Below are 22842 nucleotides of genomic sequence, written 5' to 3' on the forward strand. Positions count from 1 at the left end.
TTCTTGAAACTCGCAGACTTCGCCCGAATGCGTGCTCCCGAGAACTTTCCAATCCAATAAAAAATGCCTATTCTCAGAACTCGCAGCGGAGGTTTGCGAATTCACTGCCAAATGCGATGTGAGAGAACCGCATGAAAAAGTGGGGAGACCATCATGGACCCCCCCCAAAACTGATAATTTCGTTAGCAGGGCCGAATAGAAGTTGTTTGTGGGCATTAGGAAAGTACTGTAGGTATTTAAATGGTGTCAAATGGCTGATTTGTGTTTTAATACAAAGTAAATGCAAAAAAAATCATAAAAAAGCATACTTTTTTTTGTTTAATCTCAAACGAATTAACCGAAAAATGCAAACACAAAAAGTAAGAAAAAAGGTAATTTTTGGGGGGGTACTTTGAGGACACCTTGAAAAATTGTAAAATAAAAAAAATAATAATAATAAAAAAAAAAAATATATATATATATATATATATATATATACATATATATATTTATTTATTTATTACACAACCTGACCGTGGCACTCAACTATCAGGATCGAGGTGCTCCGGTGCCTTCTGGACCATAGAAATAATAATAATATTGGTATATACAGTCAGGTGCATAAATATTGGGACATTGACAGAATTTTCATATTTTGGCCTCTATTCACCACCACAATGGCTTTGACATGAAACAAACAAGATGTGTTTTACCTGCAGACTTTCAGATTTAATTTGAGGGTAATTACATCCAAATCATTTGAACAGTGTAGGAATTACAATGGTTTCTATATGTGCCTCCCACTTTTTAAGGGGCCAAAAGTAATGGGACAAACTAAACAATCCTAAATCTAACTTTCACTTTTAATACTTTGTTGCAAATCCTTTGCAGGCAATTACAGCCTGAAGTCTGGAACGTATAGACATCACCAGACGCTGGGTTTCATCCCTGGAGATGCTCTGCCAGGCCTCTACTGCAAATGTCTTCAGTTCCTGCTTGTTCTTGGGGCATTTTCCCTTCAGTTTTGTCTTCATCAAGTGAAATGTATGCTCAATTGGATTCAGGTCAGGGGATTGACTTGGCCATTGCATAACATTCCACTTTTTAGCCTTACAAAACTCTTTGGTTGCTTTTGCAGTATGTTTCGGGTCATTATCCATCTGCACTGTGAAGCGCCGTCCAATGAGTTCTGAAGCATTTGACTGAATATGAGCATATAATATTGCCCGAAACACTTCAGAATTCATTCTGCTGCTTTTGTCAGCAGTCACATCATCAATAAATACAAGGGAACCAGTTCCATTGGCAGCCATACATGCCCATGCCATGACACTACCACCACCATGCTTCACTGATGAGGTGGTATGTTTTGGATCATGAGCAGTTCCTTTCCTTCTCCATACTCTTCTCTTCCCATCACTCTGGTACAAGTTGATCTTTGTCTCATCTGTCCATAGGATGTTGTTCCAGAACTGTAATGGCTTTTTTAGATGTTGTTTGGCAAACTCTAATCTGGTCTTCCTGTTTTTGAGGCTCACCAATGGTTTACATCTTGTGGTGAACCCTCTATAATTATTCTTGTGAAGTCTTCTCTTAATTGTTGACTTTGACACATATACACCTACCTCCTGGAGAGTGTTCTTGATTTGGCCAACTGTTTTCTTCATCAGGGAAATAATTCTTCTGTCACCCACCACAGTTGTTTTCTGTGGTCTTCCGGGTCTTTTGGTGTTGCTGAGCTCTCCGGTGCGTTCTTTCTTTTTAAGAATGTTCCAAACAGTTGATTTGGCCACACCTAATGTTTTTGCTATCTCTCTGATGGGTTTGTTTTGATTTTTCAGCCTAATGATAGCTTGCTTCACTGATAGTGACAGCTCTTTGGATCACATATTGAGAGTTGACAGCAACTGATTCCAAATGCAAATGTCACACCTAGAATCAACTCCAGACCTTTTACCTGCTTAATTGATAATGAAATAATGAGGGAATAGCCCACACCGGTCCATTAAATAGCTTTTTAGTTGATAGTCCCATTACTTTTGGCCCCTTAAAAAGTGGGAGGCACATATAGAAACCGTTGTAATTCCTACACCGTTCACCTGATTTGGATGTAATTACCCTCAAATTAAATCTGAAAGTCTGCAGGTAAAGCACATCTTGTTTGCTTAATTTCAAAGCCATTGTGGCGGTGAATAGAGGTAAAAATATGAAAATTCTGTCAATGTCCCAATATTTATGCACCTGACATATATATATATATATATGATTTTTCAATTTAAAAAAATATTGTAATTAAATTTGGTGTACCTAAATGAACGGGAAAGTTGATTTTGGGGCAATTTGAGGCCAATTTTTTTTTTTTACCCCTAAAAAACTACTTGTAATTATTGGACTAATTAAGCTAATTGGGAACTTCCAATTGCCTAATTAGTCATTGGGGGGGGGGGGGGGGGGAACCAAGGGGTTCAGCACGGTGTCCCGACATTTTAACCTTCCATCTCTCACCCTCAGGGAGGTGCGAGTGGAAAAATGCAAATTCACTCTGACTGGAGCATTGCGAGTTGCTATTGGATTGCAAAATTAATTAAGAGAATATAGCAACTCGCACTTCGCACCTAATAGGATTGACCCCTATGAAGGGAGAGAGCAGGACAGCATTAAAAAGGGCCAGCAGAGTTGTAGTAGGGACATCGGAAGCCCGCCATCAAATGGTGGATGAGCTTCCGCTATCGAACCTAGCCATGTGAAGTTATGTAACCACTGCATCAAATGATTTGGATGGATGAACCACTGCGATGATTCGCGCATGTGCAATAGGGACCTGCGGCCGTGCCTGGATGTTGTACAGCTATATTATAACATCAGATGGCCATTGCATCCACGCTATTACATGGCGGTCGACCATCGGAAAGCCACCATTGAATGGTGAAACCACTGCCATCCTCAGGACCGCAAACAGTGCATATTTTCCAGGTCTCCTCACAGAATTACAAGTAGATGAATTAGCTCCACCTGTGTAACTTTTAAAATGTGTCAGTGAGTAATAATTACACCTGTGCACCTGCTGGGTGACCTGCAAAACATGACCTGTGTGGGGTCCTGAGGACCGAGTTTGAGAACCACTGTGTTAAACCATTGAGTATATACGTCAATCCCTAAGTTGTAGCCCCACAACCTGCGCAGTGTCCCAGGTTGCTTAGATCAGTGAAGCCAGGGATGGTGTGGGTGTAAGGGAGACATTGTCTAGTGTGTACCGGCCTTAAGGCTAAGCTGCCGCAGGCACAGCGGTCTCCAGACACACAGGGGGCTCTCCTGCTGTGAGCAAGGACGCAGCGGCTAATTTATGGACACCCAGAATACGGCGTTTTAGCGGTCCGACGCGCCTGCGTTTTTCTAACCAACCCATTGCCTTCTCCAAGCGCTGACTACCTGTCACTCACTTTGCGAGAGCATCCTGTGTCAGCGTGATCATACGTGCGCAGTGGCTAACAATCACTCAATCTGCGTCAATATCGCCATTGCGGCTACATCTGCATTAGGCCCAATGTACACGCATGTACCCCGATACCAATCACATAGAAACACGACAGTAAAAGGAACATAAAACCATGCCTAGCCTATGCTGTCCTGTGTACAGAAACAGATTAGCACAAATAAAGTAACAAAATAAAACAACAAGTAGGTAAAATGCTGCTCCCGACCCCGCACAGGTGAGTACTGAGCCTCTATGGCGAATATGCTGCACCCAGGGGATGAAGGTGAGTACTGAGCCTCTATGGCGAATACGCTGCACCCAGGGGATGAAGGTGAGTACTGAGTCTCTATGGCGAATACGCTGCACCCAGGGGATGAAGGTGAGTACTGAGCCTCTATGGCGAATACGCTGCACCCAAGGGATGAAGGTGAGTACTGAGCCTCTATGGCGAATACGTTGCACGTAGGGGATGAATGTGAGTACTGAGCCTCGCCTCTATGGCGAATACGCTGCACCCAGGGGATGAAGGTGAGTACTGAGCCTCTATGGCGAATACGCTGCACCCAGGGGATGAAGGTGAGTACTGAGCCCCTATATGAATACGCTGCACCCAGGGGATGAAGGTGAGTACTGAGCCTCTATGGCGAATATGCTGCACCCAGGGGATGAAGGTGAGTACTGAGCCTCTATATGGCGAATACGCTGCACCCAGGGGATGAAGGTGAGTACTGAGCCTCTATAGTGAATACGCTGCACCCAGGGGATGAAGGTGAGTACTGAGCCTCTATGGCGAATACGCTGCACCCAGGGGATGAAGGTGAGTACTGAGCCTCTATGGCGTTTATGCTGCACCCAAGGGATGAAGGTGAGTACTGAGCCTCTATGGCGAATACGCTGCACCCAGGGGATGAAGGTGAGTACTGAGCCTCTATGGCGAATACGCTGCACCCAGGGGATGAAGGTGAGTACTGAGCCTCTATGGCGAATACGCTGCACCCAGGGGATGAAGGTGAGTACTGAGCCTCTATGGCGAATACGCTGCACCCAGGGGATGAAGGTGAGTACTGAGCCTCTATGGCGAATACGCTGCACGTAGGGGATGAAGGTGAGTACTGGACCTCTATGGCGATTACGCTGCACCCAGGGGATGAAGGTGAGTACTGGCCTCTATGGCGAATACGCTGCACCCAGGGGATGAAGGTGAGTACTGAGCCTCTATGGCGAATACGCTGCACCCAGGGGATGAAGGTGAGTACTGAGCCTCTATGGCGAATATGCTGCACGTAGGGGATGAAGGTGAGTACTGAGCTTCTATATGGCGAATACGCTGCACCCAGGGGATGAAGGTGAGTACTGAGCCTCTATGGCGAATACGCTGCACCCAGGGGATGAAGCTGAGTACTGAGCCTCTATATGGCGAATACGCTGCACCCAGGGGATGAAGGTGAGTACTGAGCCTCTATAGTGAATACGCTGCACCCAGGGGATGAAGGTGAGTACTGAGCCTCTATGGCGAATACGCTGCACCCAGGGGATGAAGGTGAGTACTGAGCCTCTATGGCGTTTATGCTGCACCCAAGGGATGAAGGTGAGTACTGAGCCTCTATGGCGAATACGCTGCACCCAAGGGATGAAGGTGAGTACTGAGCCTCTATGGCGAATACGCTGCACCCAGGGGATGAAGGTGAGTACTGAGCCTCTATGGCAAATACGCTGCACCCAGGGGATGAAGGTGAGTACTGAGCCTCTATGGCGAATACGCTGCACGTAGGGGATGAAGGTGAGTACTGGGCCTCTATGGCGAATACGCTGCACCCAGGGGATGAAGGTGAGTACTGAGCCTCTATGGCGAATACGCTGCACCCAGGGGATGAAGGTGAGTACTGAGCCTCTATGGCAAATACGCTGCACCCAGGGGATGAAGGTGAGTACTGAGCCTCTATGGCGAATACGCTGCACGTAGGGGATGAAGGTGAGTACTGGGCCTCTATGGCGAATACGCTGCACCCAGGGGATGAAGGTGAGTACTGGGCCTCTATGGCGAATACGCTGCACGTAGGGGATGAAGGTGAGTACTGAGCCTCTATGGCGAATACGCTGCACCCAGGGGATGAAGGTGAGTACTGAGCCTCTATGGCGAATACGCTGCACGTAGGGGATGAAGGTGAGTACTGGGCCTCTATGGCGAATACGCTGCACGTAGGGGATGAAGGTGAGTACTGGGCCTCTATGGCGAATACGCTGCACCCAGGGGATGAAGGTGAGTACTGGGCCTCTATGGCGAATACGCTGCACCCAGGGGATGAAGGTGAGTACTGGGCCTCTTTGGCGAATACGCTGCACCCAGGGGATGAAGGTGAGTACTGGGCCTCTATGGCGAATACGCTGCACGTAGGGGATGAAGGTGAGTACTGGGCCTCTATGGCGAATACGCTGCACCCAGGGGATGAAGGGAAAAGTGATCCCCATCAAACACGTTGGTAAATATCACATAAAGCACATGGGGCAGATGTACTAAGCTCTGGGAAGTGATAAAGTGGAGAGTGATAAACGACCAACCAATCAGCTCCTGTCATTTTTTTCAAACACAGCCTGTAACATGACAGTTGGGACCTGAGTGGTTGGTCGTTTATCACTCTGCACTTTATCACTTTCCAGAGCTTCATACATCTGCCCCAATGTTCTGTGACAGTAAAAAGTTACTGTGTGACAGAGTGACTCCCATGTATCAATCACTGCCCCCCCTCTTCCCCACCCCCTGTGTCATTGCCCCTGTGCTGTGGCTGGCAGGAAGCTCGGAGCTGGTCATACTCAGTATCACTCGCTGGCTCCTCATCTGTCTGATCCTCCTGTCACCTGCGGCTGCCGCTGTCTGACCCTGCTTCCTCTGTCGCACCTGGCGTGCACACATCCGCGCTGAGACGCAGGGAGACTGCAGCCGTGTGTGACCCGCACTGGTGGGTGGCCTCTGCTGTCACTCCGGCTGCAGGTGTCCCCTTACTCCTCCGCCCACTGCCCCACTTCGGATGACACCACAGCAGCCGTGTACAGTGCAGAGAGCAGCCGGCAGCAGAGGGATCTCTCCCGGGTACAGCATGGCGATAACACCGGGGTCCTGGCAGCACTGGCTGGGGGTGCTGGGGTCCCTGCACTGGCTACTGGGTGAGTCCATCCTTCTATGTTCTGTTTACATGTTCTGTAACTCTTCCCCTTATATGTGCTGGTTACATGTGCTGTAAGTCCCCCCTTATATGTGCTGGTTACATGTGCTGTAAGTCCCCCCTTCTATGTGCTGGTTACATGTGATGTAAGTCCCCCCTTCTATGTGCTGGTTACATGTGATGTAAGTCCCCCCTTCTATGTACTGGTTACACGTGATGTAAGTCCCCCCTTCTATGTGCTGGTTACATGTGATGTAAGTCCCCCCTTCTATGTGCTGGTTACATGTGCTGTAAGTCCCCCCTTCTATGTGCTGGTTACATGTGATGTAAGTCCCCCCTTCTATGTACTTTTTACATGTGATGTAAGTCCCCCCTTCTATGTACTGGTTACATGTGATGTAAGTCTCCCCTTCTATGTACTGGTTACATGTGATGTAAGTCCCCCCTTCTATGTGCTGGTTACATGTCCTGTAAGTTCAAATTCTATCTGCTGGTTACATGTTCTGTAAGTCACCCCTTCTATGTACTGGTTACATGTGATGTAAGTCATCCTTCTATGTGTTGGTTACATGTGCTGTAAGTTTCCCCTTCTATGTGCTGGTTATATGTGCTGTATTTCCCCCTTCTATGTGCCGGTTATATGTGCTGTATGTCCCCCCTTGTATGTGCCGGTTACATGTGCTGTAAGTTCCCCCTTGTATTTGCCGGTTACATGTGCTGTAAGTCACTGCTCTCAGCCCTAGTCACCTGGTGTATAATATTGTTTGATATAATAATGTACATACTGTATAATGATGATATAAGAGGTATTAGTTATGTGGTATACAGTACTGTGTGATTGTTGGTGCAGGAGGAGTTTATGTTACTGGGTGATAGATGTTAGTGCATAATATATGATGATTATAATTATTACCAGCATTATAATGTACATACTGTATAGTGATGATATAAGAGGTATTCGTAATGTGGTATACAGTACTGTGTGATTGTTGGTGCAGGAGGAGTTTATGTTACTGGGTGATGATAGATATTAGTGCTGCGTAGGTATGGCCTGTGTATAAGGATATTGCATTGCTTTGGAGGTATGGCCTGTGTATAAGGATATTGCAGTGCTGTGGAGGTATGGCCTGTGTATAAGGATATTGCAGTGCTGTGGAGGTATGGCCTGTGTATAAGGATATTGCAGTGCTGTGGAGGTATGGCCTGTGTATAAGGATATTGCAGTGCTGTGGAGGTATGGCCTGTGTATAAGGATATTGCAGTGCTGTGGAGGTATGGCCTGTGTATAAAGATATTGCAGTGCTCTGGAGGTATGGCCTGTGTATAAGGATATTGCAGTGCTGTGGTGGTATGGCCTGTGTATAAGGATATTGCAGTGCTGTGGAGGTATTGCCTGTGTATAAGGATATTGCAGTGCTGTGGAGGTATTGCCTGTGTATAAGGATATTGCAGTGCTGTGGAGGTATGGCCTGTGTATAAGGATATTGCAGTGCTGTGGAGGTATGGCCTGTGTATAAGGATATTGCAGTGCTGTGGAGGTATGACCTGTGTATAAGGATATTGCAGTGCTGTGGAGGTATGACCTGTGTATATGGATATTGCAGTGCTGTGGAGGTATGGCCTGTGTATAAGGATATTGCAGTGTTGTGGAGGTATGGCCTGTGTATAAGGATATTGCAGTGTTGTGGAGGTATGGCCTGTGTGTAAGGATATTGCAGTGCTGTGGAGGTATGGCCTGTGTATAAGGATATTGCAGTGCTGTGGAGGTATGACCTGTGTGTAAGGATATTGCAGTGCTGTGGAGGTATGGCCTGTGTATAAAGATATTGCAGTGCTGTGGAGGTATGGCCTGTGTATAAGGATATTGCTGTGCTGTGTAGGTATGACCTGTGTATAAGGATATTGCAGTGCTGTGGAGGTATGACCTGTGTATAAGGATATTGCAGTGCTGTGGAGGTATGACATGCGTATAAGGATATTGCAGTGCTGTGGAGGTATGACCCGTGTATAAGGATATTGCAGTGCTTTACAGGTATGACCCGTGTATAAGGATATTGCAGTGCTTTAGAGGTATGACCTGTGTATAAGGATATTGCAGTGCTGTGGAGGTATGGCCTGTGTATAAGGATATTGCAGTGCTGTGGAGGTATGGCCTGTGTATAAGGATATTGCAGTGTTGTGGAGGTATGGCCTGTGTATAAGGATATTGCAGTGTTGTGGAGGTATGGCCTGTGTATAAGGATATTGCAGTGCTGTGGAGGTATGGCCTGTGTATAAGGATATTGCAGTGCTGTGGAGGTATGACCTGTGTGTAAGGATATTGCAGTGCTGTGGAGGTATGGCCTGTGTATAAAGATATTGCAGTGCTGTGGAGGTATGGCCTGTGTATAAGGATATTGCTGTGCTGTGTAGGTATGACCTGTGTATAAGGATATTGCAGTGCTTTAGAGGTATGACCTGTGTATAAGGATATTGCAGTGCTGTGGAGGTATGACCTGTGTATAAGGATATTGCAGTGCTGTGGAGGTATGACCTGTGTATATGGATATTGCAGTGCTGTGGAGGTATGACCTGTGTATAAGGATATTGCAGTGCTTTAGAGGTATGACCTGTGTATAAGGATATTGCAGTGCTGTGGAGGTATGACCTGCGTATAAGGATATTGCAGTGCTGTGGAGGTATGACCCGTGTATAAGGATATTGCAGTGCTTTAGAGGTATGACCCGTGTATAAGGATATTGCAGTGCTTTAGAGGTATGACCTGTGTATAAGGATATTGCAGTGCTGTGGATTTATGACCTGTGTATAAGGATATTGCAGTGCTGTGGAGGTATGCAGTGCTGTGGAGGTATATAGATGCATCTCTGCGAGACTACCTCATCAGGGCCAGCGTTAGATCAGGGCATCTGCTTAGGGTCCTCAGCTACAGAAGGAGCAGCGTCATAATCACGCCGTAGCTTATGATACCAGACGCAGCTGTACTGATGTATATGAGAGGCAGCTGTACTGATGGATATGGGGGGAAGCTGTACTGATGTATATGAGGGGCAGCTGTACTGATGTATATGAGGGGCAGCTGTACTGATGTATATGAGGGGCAGCTGTACAGATGGATATGAGGGGCAGCTGTACAGATGTATATGAGGGGCAGCTGTACTGATGTATATGAGGGGCAGCTGTACTGATGTATATGAGGGGCAGCTGTACTGATGAATATGAGGGGCACCTGTACTGATGTATATGAGGGGCAGCTGTACAGATGGATATGAGGGGCAGCTGTACAGATGTATATGAGGGGCACCTGTACTGATGTATATGAGGGGCACCTGTACTGATGTATATGAGGGGCAGCTGTACTGATGGATATGAGGGGCAGCTGTACAGATGTATATGAGGGGCACCTGTACTGATGTATATGAGGGGCAGCTGTACTGATGTATATGAGGGGCAGCTGTACTGATGTATATGAGGGGCAGCTGTACTGATGGATATGAGGGGCAGCTGTACTGATGGATATGAGGGGCAGCTGTACTGATGGATATGAGGGGCAGCTGTACTGATGGATATGAGGGGCAGCTGTACTGATGTATATGAGGGGAAGCTGTACTGATGTATATGAGGGGCAGCTGTACTGATGTATATGAGGGGCAGCTGTACAGATGTATATGAGGGGCACCTGTACAGATGTATATGAGGGGCAGCTGTACAGATGGATATGAGGGGCAGCTGTACAGATGGATATGAGGGGCAGCTGTACAGATGGATATGAGGGGCAGCTGTACTGATGTATATGAGGGGCAGCTGTACTGATGTATATGAGGGGCACCTGTACTGATGGATTTTAGGGGCAGCTGTACTGATGTATATGAGGGGCAGCTGTACAGATGGATATGAGGGGCAGCTGTACAGATGGATATGAGGGGCAGCTGTACAGATGGATATGAGGGGCAGCTGTACTGATGTATATGAGGGGCAGCTGTACTGATGTATATGAGGGGAAGCTGTACAGATGTATATGAGGGGAAGCTGTACTGATGTATATGAGGGGAAGCTGTACTGATGTATATGAGGGGCAGCTGTACTGATGTATATGAGGGGCAGCTGTACAGATGTATATGAGGGGCAGCTGTACAGATGTATATGAGGGGCAGCTGTACTGATGTATATGAGGGGAAGCTGTACTGATGTATATGAGGGGCAGCTGTACTGATGTATATGAGGGGCAGCTGTACAGATGTACACTGTGCTCTCATCTCTGTCTGATACTGTGATATAACGGTCATTAATAACTCCAGATAGATTCCAGCATAGATGATTTTATCTTTACATTGAGCGTTATGGGGCCCTGTGTATTTGGGTTCATTTGTTCAAGATACAGGAATACTCTTTGCTGCATAAGAGGGTAATTCACTGAGGACGTAAAGGCGCACATCCACTAGGCGATATTTATGAGCGATTGCACGATTTCGACATGGTAATCGTGCAGTCACTCATTAATCGTGCACTATAATGTCGGAAACGACTAGTGATGCGCGCTACCGCTGGTCGTTTCCAACATCAATCGTCGCCTGAACATACCGGTCAATCTTCCGATAACGACAGATTGGCCATGTTCGGGGCTGAGGGAGGGTGCCTGCACTGAATGCCTAATCATTCAGTGTAGGCAGTACAGGGGATGGGGAACGACTGTACGATTCCGATGTTGTAATCATACTGCCGTCACCCTATCGCCTAGTGGATGTGCACCTTTAGTTACCCCAATTCAGTGCGTCAGCGTTCCCTCCGAATACTCAGGGTACAAGTTTCGTATTCTCTCAGGCTAATTGGGTCTTGGACATCTTCTCACTGATCACAGGGACGGCCGCTTCCCCGGTCACTCACCAAAGGTACGTCCTGGTGAATAAAGATTCCTTATTGCCGCGAATTTCGGCCATAAGGAATCTTTATTTTTGGGGGCAGACCGCAAATAAGAATAAATACGCCCTAAGCAATTTGCAGTTGTATGCGAAAAGCTTTGCTGAATATGAAAAACATGTTGGGGTTTATTTACTAAGCGCCGTGTTCTGAAAGCCGGCGCTTCCGATCGTGTTTATGCACAAATTTCAAACAGGGCAATGATGTTTGCTAGCAAAACATGGCCAGTAAAAGCATTGCCCTTTTTAATTTGGGGCATAAACACAACGGGAAGTGCCGGGTTTCAGAACCCGCTGTGTCTTATGGGAGTGTCGGGGGCATGTTGGCTGTTTCTGACATAGAATCGGCCCCACTATATCCTAAAGCATGAATAAATATATGCGCAGTGCTTCCATACTATGACAGAACGCGAGTCGTTTGCTGTTACTGGCTGTGCAGGTGAGAGGAAGCTGCTGTCCGCTGTTATCAATCATTGTCAGCACAAGCTGGCTGTAGTGTCATTCTGGTAATAAGGGCCTGATTCAGACCCGGACGCTATCCGCAGTGCGCTCGCAATTGCCGATGGTTGCTAATCTGTGCATGCGCGAACTACACAGTGCGATCACAGATCCCTCGCTCTCCCAGCACAGCCAGCCCAGCAGAGTGAGTGACAGGAGAGGCCGTTTGTGGGTGGTGACAGGGGCAGTCCAGTAAAAACGGGGGGTTGGAGATGCGAACGCAGGCGTGCCCGAGTGTTCCAACGACGTTTTAGAGGCGTGCATAATTAACAGGCAGCGTCATAGTACACGTCACCAGCCATTTTTTTCCCTCTGTTTTCCTCGCAATGCTTGCGGTAAAAAAAAGCTACCACAAGCACTGCGTTCACATCCGATAGTGGTCGATGTACCAATGTTTTCATAAACTTCCAGGAGATGACGTGGGGCAGTGGGCGTCTCTGCATAAGCTAAGGGGAGTCTGCATACACAAAGTGAACGCTTGTAGAGGTACGATGGGCGTGCCTATGCCTTGACGAGCGACCGCTCCCCGCTGCATCACTTTCAAATATTTGCATACGCATCATGCGAGCGTACGCTCATAGCGACCGGGTCTGAACTCTAAGTGCCCCTATCACATCTCCATCCCAGTTATGTCGTGTTCTCATATGCCTCCGAAACTAAGTGGTGTAGCCGTCTTGGGGGAGATGTATCAAACCTTGGATAGAGATAAAGGGGTCTATGTACTATGCCTTGCAGAGAGATAAAATGGATGGGGATAAAGTACCAACCAGTCAGCTCCATACTGTCACAAGCTGTGTTTGAAAAATGACCGTTAGGCTTTAGTACATAGACCCCAAAGTAGCAACCAATCAGCTTCTAACTGTCATTTTTCAAACACACCCTGTAAAGTGACAGTTGGGAGCTAACTGGCTGGTACTTTATCTCTCTCCAAGGTTTGATACATCTCTCCCCCCTTGTGTGGCCGCACACCTCTAACACCTGAGCTCACCGTCTCTGCGTCCCTGGGGGGTCACAGGTATAAGATGTAAGTGCAGCGTTACGTTACGCCCCTGCGCACAGCTCTCCTATCAGACCAATCGTGTTATCTGGTGTTTTATGATTTGTTGCTGGATAAGACTAAATTAAATCCTGGGATTAGAAGACGACGTGTATTTCCTGCTGCACAGATTGTGCCGTGCGGGGGTCTCAGAATAGTGCACGCGGGATTTGGGGGGGGTGAAAGTGCTCTCGGGGATTGCACTAGGTTTATGTTAAACATTATTATGTCTATTTTTAATTTGACCCAAGAGCCCTATTTAGCATAATTAGGTCACGTTACAAATTCTTTGTTAAAAGAGAATCCTGTCTTCATTATGGGGATAATATGGCAGCCAGGGCGGTCAGCAGCCATGAAGAGTCAGACGCAATTTAGCTGGGTCTGTGTCTCCGTGTAATAGGGCATCTCGGGGCATGAACTGGGCGGTGACAATGCGTTTGCACAAAGCCACCCTGACTAGTGGGAGTGCCGTGTGTGTGTCAAAGCGCTGCGCTATTCTGAGTGGCGCATACGGGGGAGGGGCGTCTGTCTCTGAGGAATCTCTTGCACCCAGCATGGGGCTGGTCAGGTGCTGGCGCAGATACTAATGGTGACAGCGTAAAACCAATGGGCGGCACTGGTTTCTGCTTGCGCGCTCTCTCTCTCTCACTTTCTCTTTCTTTCTCACCTCTCTTGCTCTCTCTCGCTCTCTTGCTCTCTTTCTCACCTCTCTTGCTCTCTTTCTCACCTCTCTCGCTCTCTCTTTCTCACCTCTCTCGCTCTCTCTTGCTCACTTTCTCACCTCTCTTGCTCTCTTTCTCACCTCTCTCGCTCTCTCTTGCTCACTTTCTCACCTCTCTTGCTCTCTTTCTCACCTCTCTCTTGCTCTCTTTCTCACCTCTCTTGCTCTCTTTTTCACCTCTCTCGCTCTCTCTTGCTCTCTTTCTCACCTCTCTTGCTCTCTTTCTCACCTCTCTTGCTCTCTCTTGCTCTCTTTCTCACCTCTCTTGCTCTCTTTCTCACCTCTCTTGCTCTCTTTCTCACCTCTCTTGCTCTCTCTTGCTCTCTTTCTCACCTCTCTTGCTCTCTTTCTCACCTCTCTTGCTCTCTCTTGCACTCTTTCTCACCTCTCTCTCGCTCTCTCTTGCTCTCTTTCTCACCTCTCTTGATCTCTTTCTCACCTCTCTCGCTCTCTCTTGCTCTTTCTCACCTCTCTCGCTCTCACTTGCTCTCTTTCTCACCTCTCTTGCTCTCTTGCTCTCTTTCTCACCTCTCTCGGTCTCTCTTGCTCACTTTCTCACCTCTCTCGCTCTCTCTTTCTCACCTCTCTCGCTCTCTTGCTCTCTTTCTCACCTCTCTCGCTCTCTCTTGCTCTTTCTCACCTCTCTCGCTCTCTCTTGCTCTTTCTCACCTCTCTCGCTCTCTTTCTCACCTCTCTTGCTCTCTTTCTCCCTTCTTTTGCTCTCTTGCTCTCTTACCTCTCTTGCTCTCTTTCTCACCTCTCTTTCGCTCTCTCTTGCTCTCTTTCTTTCTCACCTCTCTTGCTCTCTTTCTCACCTCTCTTGCCCTCTTTCTCCCTTCTCTTGCTCTCTCTCGCTGTCTTTCTCACCTCTCTCGCTCTCTCTTGCTCTCTTTCTCAGCTCTTTCTCGCTCTTTCTCACCTCTCTCACTCTCTCTTGCTCTCTTTCTCACCTCTCTTGCTCTCTTTCTCACCTCTCTCTCACTCTCTCTTGCTCTCTTTCTCACCTTTCTCTCGTTCTCTCTTGCTCTCTTTCTCACCTCTCTCGCTCTCTCTTGCTCTCTTTCTCACCTCTCTTGCTCTCTTTCTCACCTCTCTCTCGCTCTCTCTTGCTCTCTTTCTCACCTCTCTTGCTCTCTTTCTCACCTCTCTCTCACTCTCTCTTGCTCTTTCTCACCTCTCTCGCTCTCTCTTGCTCACTTTCTCACCTCTCTCTCGCTCTCTCTTTCTCACCTCTCTCGCTCTCTTGCTCTCTTTCTCACCTCTCTCACTCTCTCTTGCTCTTTCTCACCTCTCTCGCTCTCACTTGCTCTCTTTCTCACCTCTCTTGCTCTCTTGCTCTCTTTCTCACCTCTCTCGGTCTCTCTTGCTCACTTTCTCACCTCTCTCGCTCTCTCTTTCTCACCTCTCTCGCTCTCTTGCTCTCTTTCTCACCTCTCTCGCTCTCTCTTGCTCTTTCTCACCTCTCTCGCTCTCTCTTGCTCTCTTTCTCACCTCTCTCGCTCTCTTTCTCACCTCTCTTGCTCTCTTTCTCCCTTCTTTTGCTCTCTTGCTCTCTTACCTCTCTTGCTCTCTTTCTCACCTCTCTTTCGCTCTCTCTTGCTCTCTTTCTTTCTCACCTCTCTTGCTCTCTTTCTTTCTCACCTCTCTTGCTCTCTTTCTCACCTCTCTTGCCCTCTTTCTCCCTTCTCTTGCTCTCTCTCGCTGTCTTTCTCACCTCTCTCGCTCTCTCTTGCTCTCTTTCTCAGCTCTTTCTCGCTCTTTCTCACCTCTCTCACTCTCTCTTGCTCTCTTTCTCACCTCTCTTGCTCTCTTTCTCACCTCTCTCTCACTCTCTCTTGCTCTCTTTCTCACCTTTCTCTCGTTCTCTCTTGCTCTCTTTCTCACCTCTCTCGCTCTCTCTTGCTCTCTTTCTCACCTCTCTTGCTCTCTTTCTCACCTCTCTCTCGCTCTCTCTTGCTCTCTTTCTCACCTCTCTTGCTCTCTTTCTCACCTCTCTCTCACTCTCTCTTGCTCTTTCTCACCTCTCTTTCTCACCTCTCTCGCTCTCTGTTGCTCTCTTTCTCACCTCTCTCTCGCTCTCTCTTGCTCTCCTCACCTCTCTCTCGCTCTCTCTTGCTCTCTTTCTCACCTCTCTCTCGCTCTCTCTTGCTCTCTTTCTCACCTCTCTCTCGCTCTCTCTTGCTCTCTCACCTCTCGCTCTCTCTTGCTCTCTTTCTCACCTCTCTCGCTCTCTCTTGCTCTCTTTCTCACCTCTCTCGCTCTCTTGCTCTTTCTCACCTCTCTCGCTCTCTTTCTCACCTCTCTCTCGCTCTCTCTTGCTCTCTTTCTCACCTCTCTTGCTCTCTTTCTCACCTCTCTCGCTCTCTCTTGCTCTCTTTCTCACCTCTCTCTCGCTCTCTCTTGCTCCCTTTCTCACCTCTCTCTCGCTCTCTCTTGCTCCCTTTCTCACCTCTCTCTCGCTCTCTTTCTCACCTCTCTCTTGCTCTCTTTCTCACCTCTCTTGCTCTCTTTCTCACCTCTCTCTCGCTCTCTCTTGCTCTCTTTCTCACCTCTCTCTCGCTCTCTCTTGCTCTCTTTCTCACCTCTCTTGCTCTCTTTCTCACCTCTCTCTCGCTCTCTCTTGCTCTCTTTCTCACCTCTCTCTCGCTCTCTCTTGCTCTCTTTCTCACCTTTCTCTCTTTTTCACCTCTCTCTTTCACACCCCACTCTCTCTCTCCCCTCACTCTCTCTCCACCTCTCTGTCTCACACCCCCCCTCTCTGTCTCCCTCACTTCGCTCTCTTCTTTCTCTCTTCTTTCTCTCTCCTTCCCTCTCTCCCCCCTCTCTCCCTTCTCTCTCTCTCCCCCCTCTCTCCCTTCTCTCTCTCCCTCTCTCTCTCTTTCTCTCTCTCTCTCTCTCTCCCTTCTCTCTCTCTCACCCCCTCTCTCTCTCTCTCTTCTCTTCTCTCTCTCTCCCTTCTCTCTCTCCCTCTGTCTTTCTCTCTCTCTCCCTTCTCTCTCTCCCTCTCTCTCTCCATTCTCTCTCTCTCTCTCTCCCTTCTCTCTCTCTCTCTCTCTCTCTCTCTCTCTCTCCCTTCTCTCTCTCCCTCTGTCTTTCTCTCTCTCTCTCTCCCTTCTCTCTCCCTTCTCTCTCCCTTCTCTCTCCCTTCTCTCTCCCTTCTCTCTCTCTCTCTCTCCCTTCTCTCTCTCTCTCTCTCTCTCTCTCTCCCTTCTCTCTCTCTCTCCCTCTGTCTTTCTCTCTCTCTCTCCCTTCTCTCTCTCTCTCTCCCTTCTCTCTCTCTCTCTCTCTCTCTGTAGCTCATCTCTATTACACTTTTCCATCATTTCTGGCAGAAGTACTTTCTGGAGCGTTAGAACCGTTAATAATAAATCCGGTGACATTATTAATGAGTAGATGGGACATAAATTATGTTAATGAGTGTTATTGTACGGGCACATGAGTTTATAGCAAGTATTTCACACTATAATTGTCCATTAACTGCTCGTCTGTATGTAAATGTGACCAGAGAGGTGAACTCACTGCTCCCACACACGCATTACTCTGTGTTACTCTTACTCACTGCTCCCACACACACATTACTCTGTGTTACTCTATTACTCACTGCTCCCACACACACATTACTTTGTTACTCTTACTCACTACTCACACACACACATTACTCTGTGTTACTCTTACTCACTGCTCCCACACACACATTACTCTGTTACTCTATTACTCACTGCTCCCACACACACATTACTCTGTGTTACTCTTACTCACTGCTCCAACACACACATTACTCTGTGTTACTCTATTACTCACTGCTCCCACACACACATTACTCTGTGTTACTCTATTACTCACTGCTCCCACACACACATTACTCTGTGTTACTCGATTACTCACTGCTCCCACACACACATTACTCTGTGTTACTCGATTACTCACTGCTCCCACACACACATTACTCTGTGTTACTCTATTACTCACTGCTCCCACACACACATTACTTTATGATACTCTTACTCACTGCTCCCACACACACATTACTCTGTGTTACTCTATTACTCACTGCTCCCACACACACATTACTCTGTGTTACTCTATTACTCACTGCTCCCACACACACATTACTTTGTTACTCTTACTCACTGCTCCCACACACACATTACTCTGTGTTACTCTATTACTCACTGCTCCCACACACACATTACTTTATGTTACTCTTACTCACTGCTCCCACACACACATTACTCTGTGTTACTCTATTACTCACTGCTCCCACACACACATTACTCTGTGTTACTCGATTACTCACTGCTGCCACACACACATTACTCTGTGTTACTCGATTACTCACTGCTCCCACACACACATTACTCTGTGTTACTCGATTACTCACTGCTCCCACACACACATTACTCTGTGTTACTCTATTACTCACTGCTCCCACACACACATTACTCTGTGTTACTCTATTACTCACTGCTCCCAGACACACATTACTCTGTGTTACTCTATTACTCTCTGGGCCTGATTCAGAGCCGCTCGTAAGCGGCCGCACGTTTGATCCGAGCGATGTTCGTACAACTGCGCATGCATATGGGTCGTAATGCGCATGCGCCAACCAGTCATTGCGGTCAGAAATCGTGCGCTCGTAAAACAGCGAGGGGCTGCTAATTTGAGTGACAGAATGAGGCGTTTGTGGGTGGTAACAGGGGAAGGTGCTTGAAAACGGGGAGTGAAGATCCGAACGCAGGCGTGTCAAACGGTCAAAACGGCGTTTTATGAGTGTGCATAATTAACAAAGCAGCGTCATCGACCATGTCACTTGGTTGTCTTTTAGCCTGAACTGCTCGCAGTGATGGCGGCAAGTAAATCCTACCACAAGCACCGCGAGCAGTTCCGATGCCTATCGATGTTCCCGATTAATCTAATAAATAGCGGAGATGACGTATGATGCGAACGGAAAAGGGACGTCTTTAGAAAATAGCAAGCGCATTTTTCGGACGCTCGCTCAGACATAGAGGCGTCAACAGACCGCAAAGAGCGAGTGCTTAATTTAAATAGCCGGTCCCTTTTTCAGAACGACCGTCCGCAAATAGAGTCCGGCTCTGAATCAGGCCCTCTGCTCCCAGTGACAGCAAGTACACATTACTCTGTGTTACTCTATTACTCTCTGCTCCCAGTGACAGCAGGTACACATTACTCTCTTACTCTATTACCCGCTGCTCCCAGTGATAGCATGCACACATTACTCTCTTACTGTATTACCCACTGCTCCCAGTGATAGCATGCAGACATTACTCTGTTACACACTGCCCCCAGTGACATTTAGTACACATTACTCTGTGTTACTCCATTACTCACTGCTCCTAGTGATAGCATGCACAGATTACTCTGAGTTACTCAGTTACCCACTGCTCCCAGTGTCAGCATGCACTGATTACTCTGAGTTACTCTGTTACCCACTGCCCCCAGTGACATTTAGTACACATTACTCACTGCTCCTAGTGATAGCATGCACTGATTACATTGAGTTACTCAGTTACCCACTGCTCCCAGTGTCAGCATGCACTGATTACTCTGAGTTACTCTGTTACCCACTGCTCCCAGTGTCAGCATGCACTGATTACTCTGAGTTACTCTGTTACCCACTGCTCCCAGTCTCAGCATGCACTGATTACTCTGAGTTACTCTGTTACCCACTGCTCCCAGTCTCAGCATGCACTGATTACTCTGAGTTACTCTTTTACCCACTGCTCCCAGTCTCAGCATGCACTGATTACTCTGAGTTACTCTGTTACCCACTGCTCCCAGTCTCAGCATGTACTGATTACTCTGAGTTACTCAGTTACCCACTGCTCCCAGTCTCAGCATGCACTGATTACTCTGAGTTACTCTGTTACCCACTGCTCCCAGTGTCAGCATGCACTGATTACTCTGAGTTACTCTGTTACCCACTGCTCCCAGTCTCAGCATGCACTGATTACTCTGAGTTACTCTGTTACCCACTGCTCCCAGTCTCAGCATGCACTGATTACTCTGAGTTACTCTTTTACCCACTGCTCCCAGTCTCAGCATGCACTGATTACTCTGAGTTACTCTGTTACCCACTGCTCCCAGTCTCAGCATGTACTGATTACTCTGAGTTACTCAGTTACCCACTGCTCCCAGTCTCAGCATGCACTGATTACTCTGAGTTACTGAGTTACTCTGTTACCCACTGCTCCCAGTCTCAGCATGCACTGATTACTCTGAGTTACTCTGTTACCCACTGCTCCCAGTCTCAGCATGCACTGATTACTCTGAGTTACTCTGTTACCCACTGCTCCCAATCTCAGCATGCACTGATTACTCTGAGTTACTCTATTACTCACTGCTCCTAGTCTCAGCATGTACTGATTACTCTGAGTTACTGAGTTACTCTGTTACTCACTGCTCCCAGTCTCAGCATACACTGATTACTCTGAGTTACTGAGATACTCTGTTACCCACTGCTCCCAGTCTCAGCATGCACTGATTACTCTGAGTTACTCTGTTACCCACTGCTCCCAGTCTCAGCATGTACTGATTACTCTGAGTTACTCTGTTACCCACTGCTCCCAGTCTCAGCATGTACTGATTACTCTGAGTTACTCTGTTACCCACTGCTCCCAGTCTCAGCATGCACTGATTACTCTGAGTTACTGAGTTACTCAGTTACCCACTGCTCCCAGTCTCAGCATGCACTGATTACTCTGAGTTACTGAGTTGCTCTGTTACCCACTGCTCCTAGTGTCAGCATACACTGATTACTCTGAGTTACTGAGTTACTCTGTTACCCACTGCTCCCAGTCTCAGCATGCACTGATTACTCTGAGTTACTCTGTTACCCACTGCTCCCAGTGTCAGCATGCACTGATTACTCTGAGTTACTCTGTTACCCACTGCTCCCAGTCTCAGCATGTACTGATTACTCTGAGTTACTGAGTTACTCTGTTACCCACTGCTCCCAGTCTCAGCATACACTGATTACTCTGAGTTACTCTGTTACCCACTGCTCCCAGTCTCAGCATGCACTGATTACTCTGAGTTACTGAGTTACTCTGTTACCCACTGCTCCCAGTCTCAGCATGCACTGATTACTCTGAGTTACTCTGTTACCCACTGCTCCCAGTCTCAGCATGCACTGATTACTCTGAGTTACTCTGTTACCCACTGCTCCCAATCTCAGCATGCACTGATTACTCTGAGTTACTCTATTACTCACTGCTCCTAGTCTCAGCATGTACTGATTACTCTGAGTTACTGAGTTACTCTGTTACTCACTGCTCCCAGTCTCAGCATACACTGATTACTCTGAGTTACTGAGATACTCTGTTACCCACTGCTCCCAGTCTCAGCATGCACTGATTACTCTGAGTTACTCTGTTACCCACTGCTCCCAGTCTCAGCATGTACTGATTACTCTGAGTTACTCTGTTACCCACTGCTCCCAGTCTCAGCATGTACTGATTACTCTGAGTTACTCTGTTACCCACTGCTCCCAGTCTCAGCATGCACTGATTACTCTGAGTTACTGAGTTACTCAGTTACCCACTGCTCCCAGTCTCAGCATGCACTGATTACTCTGAGTTACTGAGTTGCTCTGTTACCCACTGCTCCTAGTGTCAGCATACACTGATTACTCTGAGTTACTGAGTTACTCTGTTACCCACTGCTCCCAGTCTCAGCATGCACTGATTACTCTGAGTTACTGAGTTACTCTGTTACCCACTGCTCCTAGTGTCAGCATACACTGATTACTCTGAGTTACTGAGTTACTCTGTTACCCACTGCTCCCAGTCTCAGCATGCACTGATTACTCTGAGTTACTGAGTTACTCAGTTACCCACTGCTCCCAGTCTCAGCATGCACTGATTACTCTGAGTTACTCTGTTACCCACTGCTCCTAGTGTCAGCATGCACTGATTACTCTGAGTTACTGAGTTACTCTGTTACTCACTGCTCCCAGTCTCAGCATACACTGATTACTCTGAGTTACTGAGATACTCTGTTACCCACTGCTCCCAGTCTCAGCATGCACTGATTACTCTGAGTTACTCTGTTACCCACTGCTCCCAGTCTCAGCATGTACTGATTACTCTGAGTTACTCTGTTACCCACTGCTCCCAGTCTCAGCATGTACTGATTACTCTGAGTTACTCTGTTACCCACTGCTCCCAGTCTCAGCATGCACTGATTACTCTGAGTTACTGAGTTACTCAGTTACCCACTGCTCCCAGTGTCAGCATGCACTGATTACTCTGAGTTACTCTGTTACCCACTGCTCCCAGTCTCAGCATGTACTGATTACTCTGAGTTACTGAGTTACTCTGTTACCCACTGCTCCCAGTCTCAGCATACACTGATTACTCTGAGTTACTCTGTTACCCACTGCTCCCAGTCTCAGCATGCACTGATTACTCTGAGTTACTGAGTTACTCTGTTACCCACTGCTCCCAGTCTCAGCATGCACTGATTACTCTGAGTTACTCTGTTACCCACTGCTCCCAGTCTCAGCATGCACTGATTACTCTGAGTTACTCTGTTACCCACTGCTCCCAATCTCAGCATGCACTGATTACTCTGAGTTACTCTATTACTCACTGCTCCTAGTCTCAGCATGTACTGATTACTCTGAGTTACTGAGTTACTCTGTTACTCACTGCTCCCAGTCTCAGCATACACTGATTACTCTGAGTTACTGAGATACTCTGTTACCCACTGCTCCCAGTCTCAGCATGCACTGATTACTCTGAGTTACTCTGTTACCCACTGCTCCCAGTCTCAGCATGTACTGATTACTCTGAGTTACTCTGTTACCCACTGCTCCCAGTCTCAGCATGTACTGATTACTCTGAGTTACTCTGTTACCCACTGCTCCCAGTCTCAGCATGCACTGATTACTCTGAGTTACTGAGTTACTCAGTTACCCACTGCTCCCAGTCTCAGCATGCACTGATTACTCTGAGTTACTGAGTTGCTCTGTTACCCACTGCTCCTAGTGTCAGCATACACTGATTACTCTGAGTTACTGAGTTACTCTGTTACCCACT

General features: G+C 47.5%; 1 protein-coding gene across 1 annotated transcript in view; it reads left to right on the forward strand.

Annotated features, from left to right (window-relative positions):
• The first annotated feature begins 6288 nt into the window (after window positions 1-6288).
• The window catches only part of ESAM (endothelial cell adhesion molecule), a 100981-nt gene continuing 84427 nt past the window's right edge, over window positions 6289-22842 (forward strand). The window contains exon 1 of the mRNA XM_088481805.1: window positions 6289-6616. Coding sequence (XP_088337931.1) covers window positions 6481-6616 — 136 coding nt within the window. The 5' untranslated portion in view covers window positions 6289-6480. The remainder of the gene's footprint in view (window positions 6617-22842) is intronic.

Source organism: Taudactylus pleione, unplaced genomic scaffold (assembly GCF_031769625.1).
Source record: "Taudactylus pleione unplaced genomic scaffold, aTauple2 ptg000278l, whole genome shotgun sequence".
In the NCBI taxonomy this organism is placed as follows: domain Eukaryota; kingdom Metazoa; phylum Chordata; class Amphibia; order Anura; family Myobatrachidae; genus Taudactylus; species Taudactylus pleione.